This window comes from Tursiops truncatus, chromosome 3, assembly GCF_011762595.2.
Source record: "Tursiops truncatus isolate mTurTru1 chromosome 3, mTurTru1.mat.Y, whole genome shotgun sequence".
In the NCBI taxonomy this organism is placed as follows: domain Eukaryota; kingdom Metazoa; phylum Chordata; class Mammalia; order Artiodactyla; family Delphinidae; genus Tursiops; species Tursiops truncatus.
The window spans coordinates 296018-315700 of record NC_047036.1 but is presented as its reverse complement, the minus strand read 5'-3'; the positions used below and the strand labels follow the sequence as shown (position 1 = coordinate 315700).

At 65.0% G+C, this 19683-nt stretch overlaps 1 protein-coding gene across 1 annotated transcript; it reads left to right on the top strand.

The window, feature by feature from the left end:
• The first annotated feature begins 2379 nt into the window (after positions 1 to 2379).
• On the top strand, positions 2380 to 18013 carry SLC9A3 (solute carrier family 9 member A3). The gene is made up of 18 exons (XM_073801841.1): positions 2380 to 2434; positions 3000 to 3062; positions 3133 to 3435; positions 5317 to 5477; positions 6868 to 6946; positions 7583 to 7760; positions 8367 to 8587; positions 9422 to 9624; positions 10076 to 10165; positions 10264 to 10334; positions 11297 to 11426; positions 12588 to 12703; positions 13195 to 13324; positions 13562 to 13738; positions 13870 to 13942; positions 14445 to 14558; positions 14853 to 15093; positions 15631 to 18013. The coding sequence occupies exons 1-18, from the start codon at positions 2380 to 2382 to the stop codon at positions 15632 to 15634; spliced, it is 2409 nt and encodes an 802-aa protein (XP_073657942.1). The 3' UTR covers positions 15635 to 18013.
• The last annotated feature ends 1670 nt before the right edge of the window (positions 18014 to 19683 follow it).

Here is a 19683-nt window from a genome sequence, read left to right as displayed (position 1 = left end):
AAGGAAGAAATATCTCCCAAATGGGAAGAGACGCTCAAACCTCACTCAGGATAAGGAAGTCAGGTTAAGATGCCGTCTCCCACCTGCCTGGGATGAGGGACAGGTGACCACGCCCCCAGACCCCCGTGGGCAGGTGAGACGGGCATCTGTGCAGGACACAGGTGAGCGCTCAGTAGGCCCCGCCGTGCACAGAGGTGTGTGTCCAACAGCGCCAGACACAGAGGTCGGAACGGCACGCCCGTCCGTCCACACTGTGTGTGTATATATTTCTTTCTCAATGGGTAAAAAGTTCAAGTCACATTTTCTCTGGGTTTTCAGGGCTTCCTTCCAAGCAAGAGCATCTGGTGTGAAGTCAGCCTGTGTGTCATCCACCCGTTTTCCAAATTAATAAGATGTTCTGGTAACTGGCTGCTGTAGAGGAATGTGGCGGGGGGTTGGGACTCCGAGTTCCCCAGGGGCTGAGTTTTGTTGCTGTTGTTAAGGGCCACCTGGTTCCTCGGCACCTTCCTGCCCCGCTGGCCCCGCGGTTGTCAGAGGAGATTGAGATCCGAGGTCCACTGGGAATGTCTAATCTGGGGAGACGTTCGGCTAAAGACTGAGCACGAGCCCCAGGACCGGAAGCCAGCCCTGGGCCGCCCCCCTCTGCCACCCTGGCAGGGGGTTCGCTAGGGGTCAGCGGTCACTCGTGCTCCGCACCTGGCCCTGGGCCCAATGACCCGCGGTGCTGGCCTCAGCTCCAGGGGCCCCCAGACCAGCGGGCACCGCGGGGGTGAAGGAGCAGTTGAGGGGCCGTCCCAGACGTGACCTCCGCTGGAGCCTGGCCAGGCCAGGAGGACAGCAGGAGACACACATTTCGTGGGGAGCAGCAGCTCTGGTGAACGGGGTGGGGTCCCGGGGGAGGCCCTCCGTGCAGTTTGCTCGGGGCTCGCTGGGAGTTTGGGGGACAGGAGCGGACGCCTCACAACTGCCCAGCAGGCAGGGGACTCGGGACGCGCCTGCGGCTCTGGGCGGCTTTTCCAAACTCGGCTCCCGGCCGCCGAGCCCAACGGGAAGGAGAAGAGAGGACGAGCCCGCCGTCTGTGGACTTCAGGGAACCCCGGGGAGGTGCAGAGGAGGGGCGAGAGCCGCAGGCCTTTCTATACCAGCACAGCTCCCGAGCGGCGTCAGAGCCCAGTGCGGACTCCTGGGCCCAGGGCCTGCTGATCCTGGTGGCCGGGGGGGCCTGGGGCCTGCAGCGGTTCTTGCGCTGCCCTGTGCGCTTGGCCGTCGGGGCCAGGAGCCACGGGGCGGAGGGGGCGTGGGCACGGCCTCCCAGGTCTCCTCCCAAAGCCTAGGGCGGCCCCGACCGACCGTCACTCAGCCCGGGGTGCGGGAGTGTACCGTCAAGGGAAGACGCGTCTCTCCGGGTCCTTGCCGGGTGGCCGGGGGGGAGCAGGTGCCGCCAGAATGGGGCTCTGGGGCGCCGGCCCGTCTTCCCCACGTCAGGGCCCCTCCGACGACGCTGGGCTCAGAGAGCCCCTCCTGGGGGCCGCGAGCCTGCCAAACCCCGATGCCCCGCGCTCACGGGCAGGGCAGGGCTGGAGGACTTCCAGGGAGCTGGGGCTCGTGCTCAGGCATGGCCTCCCTTGCCGTACCCGCGGCGGCCACCGAGGCCTGGTAGCTGTGTCACGTGGAAGCGTTGAGGCATCAGCCTCCCGGCCTTTGAGTCTCCCCACGAAGGCGGGACCCCTCTGCTGGCTCCTGGGCGCCTCTACTGGGGAAGCAGCGGCCCTCACCTCCCACCTGCCATGTGTGGAAACTTCCAGAGGAAGAAGCTCGCTCCCAAATCAAAATGCGCCAGCGGGTCCTCGGGCCCTGGAGGCGGCGCCCGCTCTCCCTCCCCGGGCCCCAGGGCAGGGCCCGCACCTGCCACGCTGCATCTCAACCAGACGCGGGGAGGGCCGCCCCGGGGGACGGGGCGCAGTGGCACGGGCCCTCCTTCCTCGGGAGCCCCCTTGAGAGCCAGCGTCTAACCCCCAGATGTGCCCTGGCCACCAGCGAGGACACAGGCCAGGGACAGGGTGCAGGGCTCCTGGATCAGAACCCGCGGGACCCGGCCCAAGAAGTCTTCCCTGAGACAGCTGGGACGGGTCAGCCTCTCCCACTGGACGCCCCGCCCCTGCTGCCCTGGGGTCCTTGCATCTCAGGAGACAGCTCTCCTTAGAATACAGAAGAAGAGCTCCCCATAAACAGAGCTTGCGTGAGTGAGGCGAGAGCTACCTCAGACTGCTCGAGCTGGAGAGCCACCTCTTCTGTCAACATTCCAGCTATTTTGAAATCAGACGTAACACAGGATTCTTATCACAGTTTCCCTGAGTCTTAAAATAGAACAAAGGAGAAATGGCCCCAACTGTTGGAGTGCACGCCTCCCTCGAGGTCCTGGCAGGGTTGACAGGTGAGGGGGCCGTCGCTGGGGAGACCTCTGCGCCCTGCTGTCCCCCGAGCGCGTGACTGCGGCGGTGGGGCTGACTGCTGCTGGAGGGCCCTGAGGCCCTGGCCTTACAAGGCTCTCATCCTGGGCACTCTGACCCCAGGAGAGCCAGGTAGAGGGGACGGCCGGCATGGGGTTCCGCCACGGAAGATCAAAACACAGCTAGGCTTCAAGCAGGGTGAGGGTCCCGGTCACCAGGTACGGCACGAGGGATGATGTCGGAGGGGGTCAGTGGGGCCTGCACTCTGCCCACCAATCCGGGCCTCCGTCCCCAAGCCACCGTGCAGCCTCTCTGGCCTATCACAGGGGGCTCCCTGTGGAGGGGGGCCATTCTCTGAGCAGGAGGCAGGGGCACATCTGAGGAGGGTGTCCTTGGGGCCAGGGCGACTGGCAGGGCCTCCTCTGCGGCCACAGACCCGGACGTCGGGCCTTGTTTCCCGAGCTCATGTCTGTCCTGTGGTGCCAGGCAAGACCCCCCATTGCCCCCCCGTGGGGTCCCGGCCCCCCTGACCCCTCCCCTACCCCGCAGGCTTCCACGTGTCCCACAAGGTCACCAGCGTCGTCCCCGAGAGCGCACTGCTCATCGTGCTGGGCCTGGTGGCCAGACCCCCCATTGCCCCCCCGTGGGGTCCCGGCCCCCCTGACCCCTCCCTACCCCGCAGGCTTCCACGTGTCCCACAAGGTCACCAGCGTCGTCCCCGAGAGCGCACTGCTCATCGTGCTGGGCCTGGTGCTGGGCGGCATCGTCCTGGCGGCCGACCACATCGCCTCCTTCTCACTCACGCCCACGGTCTTCTTCTTCTACCTGCTGCCGCCCATCGTGCTGGACGCCGGCTACTTCATGCCCAACCGCCTCTTCTTCGGCAACCTGGGCACCATCCTGCTGTACGCCGTCATCGGCACCGTGTGGAATGCGGCCACCACTGGCCTGTCCCTCTACGGCGTCTTCCGCAGCGGCCTGATGGGTGAGTGGGCACCGCCCCCCGACCGGGGGGCTCATGGAGGGTCCTGGGGGGTCCTCAGGGTGGGCTCCAGGCAGCCTCGTTTAAGAAAGCCCAGGACGAAGAACACAGACCTTACGGGGGGCGGTGAGCTTAGGGGTCATCAAGAGATGTCACCGGTGGCCGCGTGCCCCTCCTGGCTTGTAAGTCGTCAGTAGCCAGCCCACGCCCGGCCCCAGGCCGAAACACGTGTCCCACTTGGGAGTAAAGTCTGGTCCGACCAGGTCAGGCAGTGGGTGGCGCAGTGGGAACGACCCAGCTGCTGTCCCGCCCCCTTGGCGGGGAGATGGGGTCCAGCCTCAGTCCCCCCATCTCCAAGAGGCCAGGGAAAGAGGAGGAGGCCCCTGTGGCAGAGGCTGGCATCCCAGTCCCACGATCGTGGAGCCCAGGTAAACCTGAACCTGAGCAGAAGGTTTGGGTGTCATTTCTACGCAAACCGGCGGGGAAGAGCCGCGCCAGCTTCTCCTCTGTCACCGTGGCGTCTGCGTCTCCTGCTCCCCCACCCCCGCTGGTGCTTCCTGCCGGCTGGTTACTAACCTCGGCCCTGGCATACCTCAGAGGTGCACCCCACCCACCTGGGAGCTGGCCATTATCCACCGGGGAAACCGGAGCAGGTGGGGCCTGGGCTCACCTGAGGCCTCGCACAGATGTGCCCGATTGCACAGCCCTAAATGCAGCCCGTCCCGGCGTGGCTACGGCCGCCCCTATTCGCCTCCGGGCTCTGCAGTTTGAGCTCCTGGCATCGGGGACCACTGGAGGTGGGTGTCGGCACCCCGGGCGCCAGTCCACACTCAGCCTTGGCCGCAGACACTTCCACCAGCTGAACCAGACCCAGGGCCAGGCCCTCTGACTGAAGGAAGGGCACCCCCGAGCCCCACGGTGGGGCTCACGACCTACCTTGAAGTCGCAGTGACAAGACTATTAAGAAACAGGGGCCGAAGGTCCCCCGTGGGGAGGAGTCACCTCGGGACTCTGTCCTCACCCCGTGGGGAGCGCGTGCTTCCGCGAGCCCTCGCTGCCGTCCGGCATCACCCCCAGGCCCGGCCGGGAAGCCCACGAAGGCTGGCGTGAGGCCGCACGCGCCCGGCCAGGCCTCCCAGGCGCCTGAGCCGCAGGGGCCGTGTGGGTGCGATTAGACTGCTTTCATCGGCGGTGCCTTAGGCAGTTGGGACAATCTAAGGCCATCGGGCCACCTCCAGCTCCCGGGCCCAAGGGTAGGTCTTGGGGTTTGGAACGGGCATTCCTGCTCCTCGAGGGCGCACAGCTGTCTGAGGCCTGTGCTCAGCCCTTGTGACACAGCTGGTCAAGGCCGGGTGTCAGCCAAGGTCATGGAGCAGAGCAGCGCCCAGGGGACACCCAGAGCCGGGGCCCTGCCGCCTGGAGAGCAGCGGTGGGTCTCTGCTGAGCGGCGGCCGGGCTCCAGGCTCGGAGGTGCGGCCCAAGGCCAGGGTGCGCCTCCGAGGAAGGGTCACCTGGGGGGCGTCTGGGCACAGCGGCCCAGCACCCAGAAACTCTGGGCCATAGACAGGCCCTGCAGGTGGGCAAGGCCGTGGCAGAAATGAGGTACTGGAACACACAGCCTGGCGGCCCTGAGCCCACAGTGCGGTCCCGGGACCTTCCTGGCAGGGCTGGTGGGTGGTGGACTGACCCGCCAGGGAGGAGGGCAGGCTGCCCCCCGCACCGGGCTCTCCTGCCTGGGACGCTGCCCCCCCCCACCAGGGCTCTCCTGCCTGTGAGGCTGGCCTGCCCCCAGGGCTCTCCTGCCTGGGAGGCTGCCCCCCCACCCCGGCTCTCCTGCCTGGGACGCTGCCCCCCGGCTCCCCCCAACGGCCCCTCGTCTTCCAGGAGACCTGAACATCGGGCTGCTGGACTTCCTCCTGTTCGGCAGCCTGATCGCCGCCGTAGACCCAGTGGCTGTCCTGGCCGTGTTTGAGGAGGTGCACGTCAACGAGGTGCTGTTCATCATCGTGTTCGGGGAGTCGCTGCTCAACGACGCCGTCACCGTGGTGAGCGCAAGCGGGAGGAAAGCACCTGCCTCTCGGGGCCTCTGCGCGCGCCCCGCCAGCGCCTCTGCCGCGCTGTCCTGCTCCAGGGCCTCCTAACTCAGAATGACCGGCGGCTTTAGTCAGATTGTCTGGTTCTTAGAGCCCACTTCACACCTTCGCAGTTAGCGACTTTGCTGCTGAAATCCCACGAGCACTGTTCCCAGCTTTGGGTCCCGGCTGGGGCCCCCATTCCTGATTGTGGAATCGGTGGACGATCACAGTCTCACGGGGACCACGGAGGGGAATCAGCTGCGCTGCTGGGAGCCCGCGACCCTGGCGGCCGGCAGGGGCCCACGTCAGCTCCGTGCGGGGTGGACAGAGGTGCAGGAAACGGGAGGCGGCTGTGACTGGACGTCGGCGTCCTCCGCGACACCGGGCCGCGGGCTCCGGGGCAGTGAGGTCCCGGGCGGGGGCAGCGCAGAGCCGCCTGCCTTCCCCGCATCAGCCGGCGGAGCGTCTGAGCGCCAGCCCGCTGGCACCTGGCCCGTGGATTCGCAGACACAGCAGACGTGCGGTCTCCCCTTTGCTCTTAAAGCCCCATGCTTTCGTGTCTCGTAGAAGCGGGAACTTCTGCCCGAGCCAGGGAGCTCTTCACCTGACCCCTCTGTGAGGTTCATCTCCCCAGGACCCCCATTCCCGTAAAGAAGCGGGGCGGCTGTGGTCTGGTCCCGTGGCCTTCACGGCTGCGCCGCGCCCCCCAGTCCCTGTGCGTCGGCACTGCGTGGGTTTCCTTCTGGGAGCACAGCTTTGCAACCCGCCCCTTGAGGGCCCTCTCCCCCGCTGGAGAGCACAGACTTGGGAGCACAGGGACAGGTTTCTTCCCTAGGGCCCTGCAGCCCACCCCGGGCTGCCCCTTGGGCCCCTGCCCCAGACGTGGAGCCCCCGCATCATTTAGGAGCTCAGAGAGCACGGCAGCGCCCACTCCCGAGGCCTAGGATGAGGTGTTGGGTGTTCATCTCAACGTCTTGGCGGGATAAGGTTTAAATGTCAACAGGCAAAGATGCCCCGGGTGCCACCCCACAGTCAGGGCCCAACATCGCAACAAAGTCGCTGACGATGAAACTCTGGGTTTGTCCTGGGAAATGAAGTCGAGGATTGTCACCTTGGGCTGGCTTCGTGGTCGCCCTGCTTAGCCGACGGTGGGAAAGGCCAGGTTTTCTCTGAAGGTTCTCGCTCCTTCCAGGCTGCTCTCCTGCCCCCAGACCCCACACTGCTGCCGGGACGATTTCCTCCTGGGGGTTTTCGGTTTCCGTCCACACGGCTGCCACAGTCTTCTGACTCAGCTCAAGTTCCACAGGGCCTGGGGCCCGAGGCAGGGCTGATGGTGTCCCGTCTGCCTCTGTCCCCCCAGGTCCTGTACAACGTGTTCGAATCTTTCGTGACGCTGGGTGGTGACAAGGTGACTGGCGTGGACTGCGCGAAAGGAATAGGTGGGTGACTGGCGGGGCCATGCATCAGGGGAGAGCTGGGGCTGGTCTCTTCTCCAGAACATGGGCCCCTCAGGGCGGTGTCTGTGACGGCCTGGGACCCACAGCCCGGGGAGGAAACGGCGTTTCCACTTCCAAGTCTCGGCCACAGGTCCCTCCCTCCCCCACGTGTTTCACTGGCACGATTTGATCAGGCCCCAGGCACCCTGGCCGGCAAGGGTCATCGCCCCATCAGGCCCAACAGGAGGCCGTGGATCCCGTATCCTGGGGGTCCCGGGCATTTCTCTGGGCAGGGACAGTGACAGCGGGCTGTCCCTGGGGGCCCAGGACCCAGTCCTTGCTGCCAATGCTCTGCACAAGGGCTCCTGGTCGCAGTGCTGCCTCCACGGGGGGGCAGCCGGGCCTCCCTCGGGCGCAGGGCCGTCCCCTCCCCAGCTGTCCCTGTGGAGGTTGGAGCCGACGCCCAGCCTGTCTCTGTCCTCCGAGAGAATCAGCCTCTTGTTCGCTGAGCTGCCGGTGCCTCGGGGGGTCAGCGGGAGACCTCAACGAGGAGCGGTCCGGAGGCCGGCGGCCAGCTCGCCTACGCCGCGGCCACAAAGGGCCATTCAGGGGCCAGCGGCAGCGTCCTTGCCCTTGCAGTGTCCTTCTTCGTGGTGAGCCTGGGGGGCACGCTGGTGGGGGTCGTCTTCGCCTTCCTGCTCTCGCTGGTGACGCGCTTCACCAAGCACGTGCGCATCATCGAGCCCGGCTTCGTGTTCGTCCTCTCCTACCTGTCCTACCTCACGTCAGAGATGCTGTCCCTGTCGGCCATCCTGGCGTGAGTCCTCGCTTGCTGGTGGGCCACAGCCTCGGGGTCCCGGGCCCTGGGGGGCGGGGTGACCGCCCCCACGCGCCAGGCGGACCCGCCCAGGGGAGGAGTGGCCCATCCCCCGCCAGCTCTGCTTGGCCCACTTCCCCACGCTGAGTGGGAGCTCACTGTGGGCGCCAAGAATTTGATCTATTTCGTCCTTCCAGTAAGGAGTTGGTGTTTTCACAGAACTGTCAGGGGCTGCCTCACCTGCTCTGAGCAGAGAAAGGGCCCACACGCAGCCCCTCCCGGCGGCTCTGAGTCTCAGAGCTGGCCCACTTTGGGGTGGGGACAGAAAATGAGGCAGCCCACTCCCCCGCAGCGCAGGGCCCAGGCCTCCAGAGGCCGTAAGCAGCGTCGGGGCGCGGGGGCCCACACGCCCAGTGCAGGGCACCGAGTCCTTAGGAGGAGCCCTGTGCTCACGAAGAGGAGGGCTGACCTGTGGGGCGGACGTTTGCCTGCGCCGCAGAGGCCCTGAGGTGCCGCCTGCCCGGAGGCGGGCCCTTAGCCCCACGGGGGTCCGGTGGGAGCTGAGCCTCGGCCCGAGACCTCACGGTGGGCCGGCCCGTCCCGCAGCATCACCTTCTGCGGCATCTGCTGTCAGAAGTACGTGAAAGCCAACATCTCGGAGCAGTCCGCCACCACGGTGCGCTACGCCATGAAGATGCTGGCCAGCGGGGCCGAGACCATCATCTTCATGTTCCTGGGCATCTCGGCCGTGGACCCCCTCATCTGGAAGTGGAACACAGCTTTCGTGCTGCTCACGCTGGTCTTCATCTCTGTGTACCGGGCCATTGGTGAGGGGGCGGGCGGCATGGGGGCACTGGAGGGAAGATGGGGATGACGGGGGCATGGGGACCACGGGGATGGTGGCAGGATGAGGGGACACAGTCGGCCAATGGAGGGATTGGTTGCAGGGAGTCTGTGGAGCCCCGGACATGCTTTCGCCCCTAGCCCCCAGCCCCCCAGGTTCAAGAGACCCTGGGGAGCCTCAGGCTGGCCTGGCCACTGGCCCTCCTCAGTGAAGGGGCAGGCCTCCTCACGACCTTGTAGCCTCACAACAGAAATAGGACAGCCTAGAGTTCAGAGTGGAAGGTTCCAGCACCCCACGTGGCTTCCCACTGACTCACTCTGGTGTGGCCACTCGGGGACAGCATCAGTCACCATGGCACGAGAGGCAGGACCCTTGCTGCCCGCACCCAGCTCAGGTCCCTGGTCCCTGGTGTGCGGCGCTGACCCAGGGCCAGGGAGGGGAGGAGACAAGAGGCGGTCCAGGTGGCCCCCACGCGCTCTGCCCACAGTCACTGAACTGCGGGCTCCAGGGAGCAGATGCTCTGCGGGCAGGTGGCATCTGGTCCTGGAGCTGCTGGGCAGTTCCACCCGTGGTCACAGTGAGGCCTGAGAACTTCCAGAGCTGCTGGGAGCAGAGCTGCGGGGTGTGCGGAGGTTGGCTGGTGGCCCAGAGGGCAGGGGCCTGGGTCCCAAGTGGACAAAGGGACTCGCGGGGAGGGGGCTGCAGGGTGGAGTTTCCTGGTCCCACGTGCAGAATGCGGCTGCAAGGAGGGCCTCGGCAGGGATGGAAGGGCTGCGTCCCCCGCCCAGAAGTGCTGAGCGCACGCTGGACCCTGCAGGTGTCGTCCTGCAGACCTGGGTTCTGAACCGGTACCGGATGGTGCAGCTGGAGATCATAGACCAGGTGGTCATGTCCTACGGCGGCCTCCGCGGGGCCGTGGCTTATGCCCTGGTGGTCCTTCTGGACGAGAACAAGGTCAAGGAGAAGAACCTGTTCGTCAGCACCACCATCATCGTCATCTTTTTCACTGTCATCTTCCAGGTACTGTGCCCTCCCCTCCCATAGTGGGCGGGACCCACTCTCACAGGCTCCAGGCCCAGCTGGGTTTGATAATTTTAGTAACTAGGAGAAGTTTTGTAGGTTTCCACGTGGCCCCACTGGGGATGCAGCGCGACTTGCCCTAAAAACGTCCTTCCTCGGTCCTTGCTGGTTAACGAAACCCCAGTTAGTATTTCATTGACCAGACACGCCCGGGAAGGGCCCCACTTCGCCTTGCTTTTGGCTAATCTGAGGAGCCGGCCAGGGGCCTCCGAGGGTGTCCGGTGACCCGCAGGTGGCAGGGGCTCCTTCCTGCCAGGAGATGGGCACGGACCACCTGGAGCCTGGCTAAGGGGCGGCTCCTTCCTGCCCATGCGGGTGTGGGTGGGTGCTGGCTTGGTGGGCCACAGTGGGGCCTGCCCCAGCCTCAGGGTCCGGGTGCCCTGTCTTCTAGGGCCTGACCATCAAGCCCCTGGTGCAGTGGCTGAAGGTGAAGAGAAGTGAACAGCGAGACCCCAAGCTCAACGAGAAGCTGCATGGCCGGGTAGGGGGAGCGGGGAGAGGAGAGGAGAGGAGGGAGGGGGAGGGGGGAGGGACGGGTCTGTCCAGGTGATGCTGACCCACTTGCCTTTCCTCCCAAAGGCTTTTGACCACATCCTCTCAGCCATCGAGGACATATCAGGGCAAATTGGACACAATTATCTCAGAGATAAGTAAGTGGCTGGAGTGGCCCCGACCCAACTGCAACAGGAAAATTCAGAGGCACGTTGTCTCGGCTGTTAACTGATGACTCGGGACCCCCAGGCTATAGAAGGAATCTCTGGCATCACCACAACCCTAACCCCACAAAGCCCTAGTGACCTAAGAATACTGCCCTCAAAGGCGCCAGAAGCCACTTGCCCACTTGTCTGGGTCCCCCCCTCCCCCTCCTGCCCCTTCGGCCGCTGGAGCTCCCTCCTCCCCCAAAGCCCACTGCTCCTCCTAGAATCCCTCTCCTTCTTTTCCTGGGAACCCCCTTCCCTCCTTTAGATCCCCTCCTCTCCCTGGGCACCCCTGTCCCCCCATGTCCACTGTGCCCATTCAAGTCTGGCCCAGCCACCTCCTTTTCTGACCCAAATAACCCAAATATTCTATTTGTGTTGGAGTTAAAGCCTCCTTCTGGGCAGGCTAGTTCTCTAAGTGTGAGAGCTCAGGGGGCTTCTCCCAGCCTACCACTGGTGCAGGTAAAATGCACCCCGGGCACTGTAGCCAGAGCCCCGGCCCCGCCCCTGCCGGCCCACCCCGCCCTCCACCCATCTTCCTGGAGGGTTAGGCAGTCACGGGAAAACTGCTTGCAACGTGGCATTAGAGGAGAAGGTGTAATCCCACTTTTACGCACAGCACGCTAATGACCACGCTGCCGTGACAGGAAGGTAGGAGCGACGCACACGACGGGGAGGCAGGGGTCAGGTGGCAGCACGGAGGCGTTTGCGTCCTTTCTTTCAAAGCTCGCCTGTGTGGTTGTCACAGGAAATGGAAATCAAGGTGTCCCGCCCCAGCAGCCAAACACGGTCCATCCCGAGTCCGGATGGTGGGAGGGGGCCCCTGCTCCCCACAAACGCCACCAGCGCCCCTCTGTCCTGGGGCCTCACCCAGGCCCTGCCGAGCGCCGACAGCTATTGGTTTGGCCCCCCAGGTGGTCCAATTTTGATAGGAAGTTCCTCAGCAAAATCCTTATGAGAAGGTCAGCCCAGAAATCACGAGACCGGATCCTGAATGTTTTCCACGAGCTCAACCTGAAGGACGCCATCAGCTACGTGGCTGAGGTACCAGACGTCTCGTCTGCTCGTTTTGTTGCAGTCGGGGTTGAAGCAAGACAGACACACGTGTGGACAGCTGCTGGGGTCCTGCACCCCGAGGTCCCAGGGTGGGGCTGGGGCAGCTGGCGGGCGACGCACGGCCTTCTCGAGGCCTTAGCCGCGAGCTCACCTGAGCTCCCAGGTCCTCAGGCACTCCCGCGGATGGCTCATGTCACAGCCCCCAGTCTGTGGCACTGGTGGGTCTGAGATCGCAAACCCCAATGTGCACAAGCTCCAGGCTCCAGCAGGGGCGAGGCCAGGGGATGGAAGCTACTGGAAGGACTGTCGTCTGCACCTCCGACCCTGGCTGAGAACGTGCAGCGCACGAATCCCGCCCCTGTGACTGCGACGCCTCCGAGGCCTCGCAGCCTGAACGGGGCTGGGAAGGTGGGAGGTGTTCTCCTGGGGGTGTCCCCCTCTGCTGGCCGCACCCTCTCTCCCGGGGACCCTCCGCTGCCCCCAGTCCCCAGGAGGTAACACAGGCTCCCAGCAGGGCGCCAGCCTCCCCTCCACCCGCTGCTGCAACGTCGGTGCCTGTGACCCAGGCCTGTGGGCGCCTCCCTGCTCAGACCAGACGGGGTGGCATGTCCCCCCGGGCTGTGCCTGTGAGCGGCGGCCTCTGGCAGGCCCGCCCGCAGCATCCGCTCTGCCGTGGCGGGGTGGCCCCCGCCCGGCCACCCTTCCCGGCTCCACCCCCCTCTCCTAGAGCACCCCAGCACACGGCGCCGCACCCCGCTCAGCAGTGTGACTACTGTTGCCCCAGGGCTCTGCTCCGTGTGGTTTTAATCTGATTCTGGAGGCCTGGGGATTCCCTTCTGGGGTAAACGAGGGCAGCTGGTCTGGAGCCCCCAGTGGGGACAGGGCCACCTTCCCAATCCCGGGGGGATTCGTAGTGTCTTCCCGACACTCCCCGAGGTGCACCAAGGCGCCGTGTCCTTCGCACGATCGTCTGCGAGCCGTCCAGCTCCAGCACGGTCCCCACCATGGCTTCCAGGGCCTCGGCTCTCCCGTGGCTGCAAGGTGCCTGGGGGCCAGCGCACAGCACCTCGCGGCAGCTGGGGCCCTCTGGCCGCACCCGGCTCTCTGCAGCCAGGCCGTGGGTGCTGATGAGGCCGCCACCTCCTGCAGGGAGAGCGCCGCGGGTCCCTGGCCTTCATCCGCTCCCCCAGCACGGACAACATGGTCAACGTGGACTTCAGCACCCCGCGCCCCTCGACCGTGGAGGCCTCCATCTCCTACCTGCTGTACGTGCCCCAGGGCTGCCACGGGCCAGGCTCTCCCCGGGCCCCCCGACCAAGCCGCAGGCACCAGCAGTGGGCACGCTGGGGCTCCTGGCACGGAGCGGAGGGAGCGTGGGAAGGGGGCCAGGGCCCCCGCACCAGATTCCCCCGTAGTGTCAGTCGGTGCTGGTGGTGGCACTGATGCAGAGGCAGCACGGCAGGGCCGGGCGGCAGATTTAAGGCCGGAGGCCTCACTGGGAGTGCCCCCTCCCCCGCCACGAAAGACAGGGCCACCGGTCCTGGATTTCAGGCCTCCGGCCTCTGCTCCGCCGGGGTGCTTGACTGGGGCTTGCGGCCAGCTCAGGGCTATTCTGGACATCACCCGCCGGCAGCCATGTGCCGGAGAGAAGGTCGGGGCTTTGGAGGGGCGGGTGCACTGCTAGGAGGCCGAGAAGCCCTTGGGGGGACGGCCCCCAGGGTGCGTCGCAGCGTGCACTCACCGAGGCCCCGCACAGGAGGGAGAACGCCAGCGCGGTGCGCCTGGACATGCAGTCCCTGGAGCAGAGGCGACAGAGCATCCGCGACACGGAGGACATGACCACTCACCACACGCTGCAGCAGTACCTGTACAAGCCCCGGCAGGAGGTGGGCATGCCCAGACCCCTCCCGCCAGAGCCTAGGGGCGGGGCAGCATTCTCCCTGCGCCCCCCCACCCCCACCCCGCCCCAGACAAGGCGGGTCCTTGCTTGGTGCAAGACGGCTCCAGCAGGCCGGGAGGGGGCAGGGGAGGGTCGGGGCTCAGTCCCCGGGCTCACGTCCGGGGGCAGCCCTGGCCCTGTGGACACCACCAGCTGTGACTGTCCGGCCCCCCTTTTCCCCCAGTACAAACATCTCTACAGTCGACACGAGCTAACTGTGGACGAGGACGAGACGCAGGACAAGGAGATCTTCCGCCGGACCATGCGGAGACGCCTGGAGTCCTTCAAGTCGGCCAAGCTGGGCGTCAGCCCGCACAAGAAGGCCTCGAAGCTGCTCAAGAGGGAGCGCGTCCAGAAGCGGGTGAGGGCGCCATGCTTGGGCTAGCCTCACCGAGGGGGGTGCCCCGGCGGCAGGGCCGGGGGTCTCCCGGGGGGTGGACAGGCGGATCGGGCACGACCCAGAGCTGTGAGCAGTTTCCTTCTGTTTCTCAGAGAAACAGCAGCATTCCCAACGGGAAACTGCCGATGGTGAGCCCCCTGCACGATCTCACCATCAAGGAGAAAGGTACGGCTGGGCCGCGGCAGCAACGCTGGTCAGCGGGGACTCAGGAACGCGCGAGGGGCAGGCGGGTGCAGAGCGCTGTCCTTCCAGGGAGACCCTTCCCCTCGGCACGCAGGACCCTCCTGCACAGGCTGCTGCCCTGCTCTTCCCGCTGCAGCCGCTCTGGTGCGCAGTGCCCTGGAGCTGGGCTCCGCATCCCCTTCCCCTGTGGCCACGTGGTCCCAGCCCCTCCCTTCCAGCTCGCCCCCGTCCTCAGAAAGGCCAAGTGTGGCTGGGGGGGGGGGGCAGCGGGAACCCCCGGTGTGGTTCTCTTTGCCCAGCCCCGTGCTGGTGCGACCCTGAGGGCACCGCGGTCCGTGAGCTGCCCAGAGGCTGCTGGGTGAGGTGGAGGCAACGACAGCACTCGGGCTCGGCAGGCCGGTCCGGAGCGCCGGTCAAGAGCGCGGGACGAGGTCATCTGCGCCTCCAGCCTGTTCCCCTCATGCTGCCCCTTCCCTGCCACCAGATTTGGAACTTTCAGACCCTGAGGAAGCCCCCAGCTATGATGCCGAGGAGGTGAGCAGGGGGATCGAGTTCCTGGCGAACATCACGCAGGACGCAGCGACAGACTCCCCCTCAGGTGAGGGGACGGCCCTCTGCCACCCCAGAAACGATCACTGGCGGGAGGGCCGGGCAGTGGAGCGCTGGGTCCATGTGGCCGCACGGTTGTGGGCAGCAGGCCGAGGCCTCTGCTCTGAAATAAGGGAGAGCGAGAGCCGGTGGCCCCCAAAGGCCCGTGACCCTGACCTTCCAGGTGACCTTCCAGGTTGTGGCTGCCCGCCGGAAGAGCTGGTGTCTGACGCCAGGGCAGCTCCCTCCCTCTCTGCCCTTGGGTGTGCCTGGGGAGCTGATGAGCCGCTGCCCTTTCTCCTAGGAATTGACAACCCCGTGTTCTCCCCGGACGAGGACCCCGGCATCCTCTCTGCGGTGCCACCCTGGCTGTCTCCTGGGGAGACGGTGGTGCCCTCCCAGAGGGCCCGCGTGCAGATCCCCCACTCTCCCAGCAACTTCCACCGCCTGGCACCCTTCCGCCTCAGCGGCAAGTCCGTGGACTCCTTCCTGCTGGCCGACGGCCCCGAGGAGCAGCCCCACGCCCCGCCCAACTCCACACCCATGTAACTGGTCCCTCTAACCCCGCCTCTCTCCTCTGCTCCTCTCGCAGCGCCCGCCTCCTCCCGCCTGGACCTGAGCTTCTGCACACCCTCTCCGGCAGCTGCCTGCCTCCTTCTAAGCCTGTTCTCACAAGCCTCTTGTTCCAGCGCACGTTTCTTAAAAGACCCATCTGACTTCCTGCTTCTCCAACCGAGCGGGGTGGGGGATCACTGCTGTCGAAGGACGTGACTGTTTTAGGCTGTCGGTTAGGAGAACGTGAGCTCAGAGCGGGCGGGGCACAGGGAAGGGGAAGGTGCTTTTCTCCCTGAAGGCCCGCGGCCCTGGAGAGCCCACTGCCTGACAGAAGTGAGTCCAGGAGAGACCCTCATACCGAGGGCAGTGCAGGGGGGCTCCCCGAGGGCCGGCGCCTCTGGGGCAGTCTTCTTCCCGCGGCTTCGCCTCCGGGCCTCGCACCCTCCTCGGGCCTGGGGTGTGGTCCCCGGTCCCGCCTGGGCTGGGGGCGCCGTGCTGCCGCGCGCTCACGCCGGCTTCTCCCGCAGGTGACACCGGCTCCGACGCGCCGCTGACCGGACGCTCGTCCCCGCGCGAGACCCAGCCCGCCGCCGAAAAGACCCCGCGCGTGCGCGCCCCGAGCCCGGCCCCGCCCAGCCCCGCGAACGCCCCGCCCACTGCGCCGCCCGACCCCGATACGGGAGCCGGGCCTGCTCCGGGGACGGGGCCAGAGCGCCGCGGGCTACCTGGCGCGCACGCGCGGTCGGCGGCGGCGCGCCGCGTGCATAGCCGGCGCTCTTTCCAGCGGCCCCGCGCGCGCCGCCGCCCCGCGTTGCTCAAGCTGTCTTCGCTGCAGCCGTCGTGCTACGCGCCGCCGCACGCGCTGGAGCAGGAGGAAACGCCGCTGTGATGGCCACCCACCAGGGGTCTGCACGCACGACCTCGCCCCCGGGGTGTGCCCCACGGCCGCGCCCCCCTGGGGTCTCCGCCCCCCCCCACGGCCGCGCCCCCATGGGGTCTCCACCCCCCCCATGGCCGTGCCCCTCGGGGGGTCTCCGCCCTCATCACGGCGGCTTTCCCGGGATCTGCCCCCATTACCTCGCCCCAGGCGATAACCTCAACCCTCACGACTTCGCCTTCCAGGGGTCTCTACCCCGCCATAGCCGCCCATCCGGGGATCTGCTCCCATGGCCGTGTCGCCTGGGGTCGTGCCCTCCATGGCCTCACTCCCAAGGGGTCTTCCGGTCGCCTGGAGTAGCCCTGGACACTCACCCATCCACTTGGGTGCTGGGGTGGACAGGAGCTGGACTCCCCGGGGACCAGATGTGCAGCAAGGCCTGAACCTCGGCATTGCATAGGGTTCCTGCAGAGAGGCCGCTGCGGGCCAGGAAGTGGGCCGTGAGCCTCCTCCACCTTCTGGGAGGCCTGGGCAGGTGCCCTTGCCGGGAGACTCCATTGTGGGCCCTCTGTCCCGTCCTGGATTTGAACTGAGCCGGCACTTGTGTGTTACTGTTTCCACAGTCACCCCTGACTCAGGGACAGTCTGTGCTTGAGTTCTTGCCACCGGTGTCCATTCTCATCACTGCTGGGGAAACTGAGACCCAAACCAGATGAGATTTGCCCACTGTGATACCCACCCAGGACTCCAGGCCAGGCTGGCCTCTCCCAAAGCCCCCAGGCTTCTCACCTTGGGGCAGCCCTGACTCCAGGGTGGGATGCGGGATATCTTCGTGTCCACTCACCAGGTCTTTGAACCATCTGTCACCTTAGGGACTGTAGGTACAACCGCAGAAACGTTCTCCGTTTGCTCATCCTTTTTGTGCTGAGATTCCCAGAGCCCAGCCCTCGCCCCGCAGACACCCCAGTCTCAGTATGGTGGCTTCTGGGTCTGTAGGCTGATGTGCAGATCTGCTCACCACGTGAGCCGCTCGCTCAGCCGTCACCAGGGCAGGAGTGACACACGGTTTGCAGTACTTGTCCCCACACTCGCAGCCATTTTGACCCACTCTGTGAGCACAAAAGCCAGCCATTTGTCTGACGCACAGACCAAGGTACATGCTCCGTCCACTCGCTGCAGGAGTGGTTCACCCAGAGCAGGCTGGCCGGTCCAGACTCCACAGCCCAGCCAGCCCGGCATCTCCAGCTGCCTTAACAACTCCCCTGGACCGCTGGACCCAGATCTGATTCCCGGCTGCAGGGCCAGAGGCTGAGCCGGGAAGAGCAGCTCTGGACGGCCACTCGACACAGTAGACAGTAAGCCTGCAGGTGGCCAACCTCTCCTGGGCTGGCTCCGCAGCCGGTGTTTTCTGGGAATGGGAGGCAGGCTCTCTGTGACTGGCACAAGCTGAGTGCAGCATCGTGGAGTGAAGGTTCCAGGCCGGACATTTCAACCTGAAAGACTGTGTTTGGTCTGTGACACGGTGTTATAAACCCTAGTACTGCGGATACATTTCATAAATGAGAATCCTAGCTGTTCTTGTCATTGTAAAACAGAATGTAAACAGTCTTATGAATGTATTTCCTTAGGAAAACTTGTAAAATTTTTTATTAGGAAAGAATTCTTATTTATTTAATACCGAACTTTGGCCTACTTTGTGGTAGACCAGAAAGTACACAAATTTAGGAGTCACTCTCACCTCTGTAGTTACAGTGCTCGCATACTGTGTACTATTATCGATCTCTATTGTTAAAGGAGATTTAATGGAGAAATTGCACTGAAACTGGAATTGGAATGCATTTTAAGCTATGAGTGGTGACGACTGTGAATGCTAGTTTTGTGAATGTAGTCAGTCAAGCTTTGTGTGACCCGAATCACAACCCACGTGCCTTATCGAAGTCCTGCCCCACGTGCTGTCGGCAGCATCTGGGCAGCGCCCACCACAGACCCTACGACACCTGCTTGATCAAGTCCATTAAAAATGTTTCAAGGCGTTTGGGAGAGAACTTTGTTCACAAGTGAGAGTTCATATCAAGGAGGCTTTAAGAAGCCGTCTTCGGCAGGCAGACTGTATTCTGGCCCTGAAATTAACGCGTATGCGCCTGTGCGTGCGTGCGTACGTGTGTGCGTGCGTGCGTACGTGTGTGCCCGCGTGCGTACGTGTGTGCCCGCATGCGCGTTAGGCTCAGGGGTAGTGCACAGGCTGTGGCACGGCCTGGGCCCTGGGAGCCAGTCCCTCCTCAGCAGAGCCTGGACATGCACCACTCTCTGGCTTCTGCAGCAGGGGCAGCCCACCCGGCCAGAGTGGGAGGACCAAGCACCTGTCCCAGGCGTGGGCCTGGGGCTGGAAAGAGGTGGGTGGGGACAGCGGGGTCCAGAGCCTGGGGGGCAAGGAGGCGGCTCTGCAGGCTTGAGAGGAGGCTGGTGGGGGAGGCAGCCAAGTGGGCAGACCCCGTCCCCCAGGTGGAGCCGCCGGGGGCTGTGGGTCATCTCCTGCAGGTCATCCTTGGGGGCCTCCCTGCCAGAGACAGCCTTTGATTTTAATAGTTAGAATTTTTAATTTTACTATAAAAAGAAAACAGCAAGTCCAAGTGCAGTCCACAGACACTGTTTCCAAGAGGAGCCTACCCAGTAAATTTACAGCCCTTTCCATGTTGGTGGAAAGCACAGACTCCAGCAAGGAGGGGGCTCTTTCCTGCGGCTCCCCTCGCTCCCTGGGATAAGAAAGTATCACAAAGCAGGTGGCTTCAAACACCACTTACTGCAGGGAATCGGCATCAGGTGAGGGCAGGGCCGCGCCACCTCGGGCCGCTTCAGCCTCTGGTGCTCCTAGGCGGGTAGCAGCTTCACGACAACCCCGTCTCCACGTGGCGTCGCCTCATCGGGACAGCCACGTCTGCTTAGGTGCCCCACCTCCACTCTTCCCATGTTGGCTGCCCACGCAGGAGGGTACACGGGGCAGCTGGAAGCCCCGTGTTGTCCCCCAGCCCCAACTGACTTCCTCGGGAAAGGAAGAAACCCCTGCTTCCGGGCTCCGTCATGGGGTGTCCTTGTTACGGCAGCGTGGACTGTACGTGGGCAGGTGCAGGGGGACAGCACGCCAGGCAGTGCGACAGACACACAGGGTCAGGCGCCCCTCTCCCCTGCTTTTTGGAAACCCGCTGAGTAAAACTGAGAGTTGGAAACTTCCCGACTTGAAAGACGCTTTTCGACTAACGGCAGTGTATAGGGAGAACCGCCCCAAGACTCGGTGAGTCTGCCACGGCCTGACAAGGTGAAGCTGCCTTCCGGCGTGGGCCGCAGGCTGTCCGTCGTGGTGCACCCACTTCCCCCGCCGGGCACGTGGCAGCCTGATCAAGAGGCAGGCACTGGCCTTCGGTGTGGGTGCCTGCTAGCCTTTCGCCCAGTGACCTGGAGGTGACCCTCCCCTAGGTGCCGGTGTGGACGCCACCGCCCACCCACCGGGACGTGGCCCTCACCACACCTCCCAGCACATCCTGGCCCCGCTGGAACATGGTGGCATCTGGCATTCAGCTTGGGGCCCACCATTGCACAGGTGTCCCCAGCGACCGAGGGCCCTGCCTGCCCTGTGGTGACCACTGTGTAATCAGGGCAAGGACAGCACAGGGCACTTGGGTCTGCTGTTGGGAAGAGCCACCCCGGG